The 6493-nt window shown below is 39.4% G+C and overlaps 1 protein-coding gene and 1 long non-coding RNA gene across 2 annotated transcripts in view; one reads left to right on the forward strand and one right to left on the reverse strand.

Moving 5' to 3' along the window:
- Positions 1-986: 986 nt before the first annotated feature.
- The window catches only part of LOC102288790 (NLR family CARD domain-containing protein 3-like), a gene marked incomplete at its 5' end in the record, with an annotated part of 23231 nt that continues 17724 nt past the window's right edge, over positions 987-6493 (reverse strand). Inside the window, 3 exons of the mRNA XM_042217267.1 lie at positions 987-1134; positions 4147-4320; positions 5845-6015. Coding sequence (XP_042073201.1) covers positions 1113-1134; positions 4147-4320; positions 5845-6015 — 367 coding nt within the window. The remainder of the gene's footprint in view (positions 1135-4146; positions 4321-5844; positions 6016-6493) is intronic.
- On the forward strand, positions 1279-3687 carry LOC121813475. The gene is made up of 2 exons (XR_006053725.1): positions 1279-1801; positions 1878-3687. It is a non-coding gene; the product is annotated as an uncharacterized LOC121813475 (long non-coding RNA).

Here is a 6493-nt window from a genome sequence, read left to right on the forward strand (position 1 = left end):
GCCACTTCAACATGACACAAACTTGATTGAACTGTAATATAACACAGCACTGAAAAACACACTGCTGGAGCTTTAAAGAACACCATAAACATGCAACATTAAAATTACTACAAAGTTCCATAGCAAAATAATAAAGTAGGACTGGCCAAGCAATGCCTGGCTTTTAGCTCCAAGACCAGCTAGAGAGCAGCCATAGTACTTCAAAAGCAACATTCAACTCAGGAGAGAGGCAAAAAATAAGTGATCAGTAGTGCAAATAACATATTCCAGCACTTAATCCAAAGTTTAATGACTCTTCAAGGCACAGTCCTTATTTCTAGGAATGTGAGTATGCCAGTATTGACACATCCCCTGGAGTTATTAGAGTCATCCAGAAAGTAAAGGCAAACAGCAGCAGCTGAAGTGAAAATGACACTGGCACAGTCTGGGGTCAAAGTATTTCCCCTCTGTCTTGTAATCCATCCACTGAAGAGAATTTCAGTAGTTTCTCAAACGCGTATCAATAAGTCAAAGCTTGACACTGAAGTCAAGGCCACACTGTCTTTGTACCTTCTGGAACAGATTCAGGAAGTCTGGGTAGAGTCAGTCTTTGACTTAAAGAATCCCTCTGCAGACGTCACTGCGTGCCTCGATCTGTTCAAAAGTAAAAGATTTGTCTTAAAATGATTGTTGCGTACTCTTCAATTCCTTAAAGGACACCAAAAGTTTTACTGTATTTTTATTCACACAGTGATGGGGTGCATTTAAAACATCATCATTGAAAATAACATTTTTGAGAACACCAAAAAGAAGGATTTAAACAGCTACAGTCAATGCAGACTGAAAACTCACTAATACCAATAGAAGCAATTACCAATTAATGAAGAGAATGAAGTCTTTTGAGTTATATTCACCAAATAGTGAAGTCTTGCATAGATCCATCAAAGAAAACCAGTCTTCAAAAGCTTTGTGCAGAAAAAAAACATCCACACTAATGCAAGGTATCAATTATATATTAGACCTTGGAATGATATTTATAATTAAAAAGAGTTATCCTAAAATTACTATGAAAGTGAAAATACATAAATTAATCCCACTAAAAGATCTGAGCAATACTCACCCCAGTACAGCATCTAAAGCAAAGTAGAGGTCAGCCTGTAGGAACACGGTGTGATAGGATCAAGAAAAGCTTGCAGGAAAATGAAATGTTAAACCCTTTGTTATATGACAGCCTTGTCCAGAAAAGATGCAGAAAAAGAAGTAATACTAAACAAATAATATTAAGAGTGGGGGGATGTCATCCAGGGAAGGACGGACGTTGTTTTGCTGTGCTGTATTTTAATGTGAAGTGTACATATTTATTTTTTATATTGCATGCATTAGTTATATTTTTGTGCAGTGTTTTATTTAGTTTGCATGTTTTAGTTGCTGGCAAATTGTCCTGGAGAGACTCCGCCCTTTCCCCCGTTTTTTACTAATTGGACACACCTGAAGAGGAAAGGAAAGGTAAATTACAGAGTGCTCAATGACACATAAAAGGGTTGGAGCCTGTGTTCACAAAAAGACGGACAGAGGAGAATGCGAGACAGACAGAGGAAACACACAGACGATGAGAGAGTAGAGATGATCAGATGGAGCAGATGACCAGCGACTGGAGAGGAAAAGAGATGACCAGCGACTGGAAAGAGACACGATGAGAGAAAAAAAGGCGATAACGACAAGAGCCGGCTTGTGCACTGCGGGAGAACAGAAGCAGTGAGACAGCGGTGCCGATTGCAGTTTAAGGAAGCGGCGGGCGGAGTTGAGAGCTCTGCCCACCCGGGTAAGTCTTTGACTTATCCTTTTTATAAAGTAAACTGCCAAAGGAATAGTGACTGCCGCTCCCTCCCTTTCTCTAGCATATCAAGACGCGAATGCGGGAAGGAAGGAGAGGACTCCGCTGGGTTTCCCTTTTACTTCGCTGGATTTCTTAACTCCCTGGGACTTTTAGGTCGTGGCGCAGGCCACTGGACTTTTAATGTTGTGTTTTATTGATTTTTATTGTGTTACTCCTTGGCCAAGGTTGTTTTATTTCATTTTACATTTTTAACTATTTGAATATAATAAATTATATTTTTAATCATACAGTTTAAATCGTGTGCTTTCCCTCGGCAGCTCCACTGCTCTGCCCGTTTTGAGGAAGGTTTCCTTCCTTTAAAAAAAAAAAAACACAAAACATTGTGGAAATAAAAATGAGCCTTTCCGCTCCGTTTACATAATTGGCGTTGTCGACAGGATACGGAGCCAGAGCAGTTGGGGTAGCTGGGGGAATAGCAAAGATGATGTATGTGTATTCTGGTGCCCCGGTATGTTTGAAGTTTGAAGGGTTAGGCGAAAGAAGAAGATGGAGGATGGATTGTTGGAGCCAAAGCCAAGGACCCCTGAGCAGATGAGTATGAACAGTGTGCACAAGTGTGAGTGTTGGCCACACCAAGAGTGAATGGAGAACGTCCAACCGAGGTTGTCATGGGAGACCAGCTGCAGGCTTGCCGGAGGTGGGGTAATGATTTGCTGCTAGGCAGCAGTGCTTGGGATTAAGCACGAGACCCAGGTTAGGCCTGGAAGTATCCCCACGGGAGCAGCCGGGTGCAGTGTAGGACCTTATGGCTTCCGGGTAGCTATGCTACGAGGACGTGAGAGTGATTGCTCGTTTGTGGCCTTGGACTGAATGGTGCACTTTTTTTATATTTTTGCTTGGGGGGTAGAAGATGGAACTGGACTCCAAGAAAGCTTCATGACTGGAAGCTGGGTTTTTACCTCTTACTGACTGTGTGTCACCTCACCAGAGCGTTATAGAGAGAGCATTAGCAGGGACTGCTAATATTTTAGTGTGGGGGGATGTCATCCAGGGAAGGACGGACGTTGTTTTGCTGTGCTGTATTTTAATGTGAAGTGTACATATTTATTTTTTATATTGCATGCATTAGTTATATTTTTGTGCAGTGTTTTATTTAGTTTGCATGTTTTAGTTGCTGGCAAATTGTCCTGGAGAGACTCCGCCCTTTCCCCCGTTTTTTACTAATTGGACACACCTGAAGAGGAAAGGAAAGGTAAATTACAGAGTGCTCAATGACACATAAAAGGGTTGGAGCCTGTGTTCACAAAAAGACGGACAGAGGAGAATGCGAGACAGACAGAGGAAACACACAGACGATGAGAGAGTAGAGATGATCAGATGGAGCAGATGACCAGCGACTGGAGAGGAAAAGAGATGACCAGCGACTGGAAAGAGACACGATGAGAGAAAAAAAGGCGATAACGACAAGAGCCGGCTTGTGCACTGCGGGAGAACAGAAGCAGTGAGACGGCGGTGCCGATTGCAGTTTAAAGAAGCGGCGGGCGGAGTTGAGAGCTCTGCCCACCCGGCATATCAAGACGCGAATGCGGGAAGGAAGGAGAGGACTCCGCTGGGTTTTCCTTTTACTTCGCTGGATTTCTTAACTCCCTGGGACTTTTAGGTCGTGGCGCAGGCCACTGGACTTTTAATGTTGTGTTTTATTGATTTTTATTGTGTTATCCCTTGGCCAAGGTTGTTTTAATTCATTTTACATTTTTAACTATTTAAATATAATAAATTATATTTTTAATCTTACAGTTTAAATTGTGTGCTTTCCCTTGGCGGCTCCACTGCTCTGCCCGTTTTGAGGAAGGTTTCCTTCCTTTTAAAAACACAAAACATCTTGGAAATAAAATCAGCCTTTCCGCTCCGTTACAACAATACATACTAGCCAGGATTTTGCCTTTGAAATAAACTCACTTTTTGTGTTAAACTGTTACTGATCAGCCAGTGTCTCTCTATGTAACTTGTGGGAGGTGTGGGTCCAGTAAGAAGTGAACAGCTTGCTATTATGAATGTGTTAGAAATAACATTTCCAGCACATAACCATAGCCCTTGTGAAATGCATGCCAACAGGGATCTGAACGGGCTTGTATTTTGATGAACCATATTTTTTAATGTGCAATTCAGCATTATTAGATTCTAAATGCTGTGAATATTGTTTAATGTGCACCATGTGCTCCTTAGTCTTTTGCTTTGTTTGCTCTGCAGAATCAGAATGAATGATAGTCACACTGATAAACAAAATTTAAAGAAATGTTTTTCGTTCCTCAGTTGTGGAGTTAACTGACCTTAAGGTCTCCAGTCTACAGTGTGGACTCTCCAGGTAATCACACAGTTGTTTCATTCCTGATTCCTGCAGGTTGTCTCCTATTAGATCCACATGTTTCAGATAGGGGGGGTTGGACTTCAGAGCCCGGACCAGAGCAGCACAGCTGATCTCTGACAAACTGCAATTCTCAAATCTGAATAAAGATTAGAACAATTAGAACATGTAGAAAAAATAATTGGTAATGTAATCTGATGTTCTAAGCTTAGTATTATTATGTCCTAATGAATTAGTTTTTTTGAACATAATACATGATTATCATCATGTCAGTCTCCTGCATATATCATCCAGTTATCAGCATACCATCCAAACACCTATTCATCCCAAACACATTAATCGCATGTTGGATTAAATACTGTTTTTTATTATCAAATCAAATCAATTTATTTATATATTACTTTAAAAACAACAACTGTTGACCAAAGTACTGTACAACTGAATAATCAGATAAAATTTAAAAAGAAAGTAAAGTCAAGGATAAGAAAATTATAAGAATAAAATAATGACAGACCTCAACGACTTAAAAGCCAAGAAGTAAAAATGGGTCTTTAGGAGTTTTAAAAGTATCCAGTGTTGGAGAGGTTGTGATATGTAATGGTAGTTTATTCCACAGTTTCAGAGCAGTCACAGCAAAAGCCCGATCTCCTCTGTGTTTTAATCTGACAAGTAGAAGCATTTGATTTGCAGATGGACCAAATGCTTCTAGAGACTTATTACACAAGCTTACAAAATCAAGTAAGCATCTAATTTAAAGACTTTAGCAAATGGATTAATGCTAAGTGCAACAACTTGCAACATTCAGCAGCACAATCACCTCTCTAGACTGATTATAATTAACCAAACTCCAATTGGCTAGAATTGCTTTTGTGTTTTGTCCATAGCGAGAGAATTGCCAGCCACTCAGAGCATTTTTTGAAGAGATTCACAATAATTTCAAGACTCCTAGAACATAAAACTGGTAAATAGATCAAAAGAAAAAGAACACACAAAAAAGTTCTCCATACTGGTTTTAAATTATGTTTTTTCCCATTGTGATAATTTTTTTTAGCACAAATAAAAATTAATAACAAAACATACAGTTTGCACAGCCTAAAATGTCATAGAGAATCCATGCTTTAAGAACATTAAAATATATCTGTGATATCAATGTTCACTGCATCAATCTGATTCTGAAAGTGGATTGAATAGATTGAATGAAGCATCCAAATTTGAGTTCTTCAACAAGTGCAAGGGTTGCAAAACTTTATCACTTCATTTACCCTGGGATTTTCTTTACTTAGCATCCATGCTGAATAGCCCTACTGTGCTTAAAAGCACACTTCTCCTGTTTAGGAAGTTTACAATGTCATTAGCTATGTAACAGCACTCAACTCAGCAACCTGCAGGCTATTAGTCAGCTGCTCTAAACTCTGGTCTTTGTCTTACCCACATTGTCCCCTTCACATTTCCAGTTGTCCAATTTAGGACACCAGACTGGAGCTGACCCAGGTTACTTACTGGTGCAATGTTGAGGTGAAGATTATTACATTGCTGTACCTTAGTGTAGGGTTTTCCATTATTATAAGTGCTTTTATAGTTTATAGTTATGGGTATAGTTTGAACTTTGTAGTAAAAACTATTGAAAGACCTTGAGAAATAACAACAGATTCAGTTAACTGACCTGAGTGTCTCCAGTCTGCAGTTTGGTTGCCCAAGACTAGCAAACAGTGTCTCTGCTGAATCCTCCAGGTTGATTGAACTCAGGTGCAGCTCTCTCAGATGGGAGGGGTTGGACATCAGAGCTGAGGTCAGAGTTTTACAGTGGTTCTCTGAGAGCCAAACATCATGAAGTCTGTGTTGACGTATATGTGTTAGAATATATGTCATTATGAAGAAGTCACATTATGTTTACTTCATGCACTCGTCAAAAAACAACTGGACACTTTCTCTTCACATCAGTGTTTCCACTGAAGTGATTGTTTGACACAAAAAGTTAATTACCTCAGTCTCTGTCAGACCCACAAATTTTTTATTTTTTTTATTTTCATTTAATGTGCAGACAAAGGGTTCCAGTCAGGCTTCCACGTGGTTATCCAGTGTAATGTGATCTAGCACCAACTCCTTAACCTTATGTGGTCAAGGTTTAACTGGATGTTTCTGACTACTTTTGATTTTTCCTTTTTATTACCTTAAAAATGATTTAGCTTACTTTAAGTGGACACAGTTTTTTTCAACACAACCTCAGATGTCTGACCTTACAGACAGTTTTTTTAATTTTTCCATTTTGAAATACAGTGTTAATATATTGGACCTAAAATCCCAAACAAAAA

The sequence above is a fragment of the Haplochromis burtoni genome, unplaced genomic scaffold (assembly GCF_018398535.1).
Source record: "Haplochromis burtoni strain Fernald_Lab_line unplaced genomic scaffold, NCSU_Asbu1 Contig_1745, whole genome shotgun sequence".
Classification (NCBI taxonomy): Eukaryota; Metazoa; Chordata; class Actinopteri; order Cichliformes; family Cichlidae; genus Haplochromis; species Haplochromis burtoni.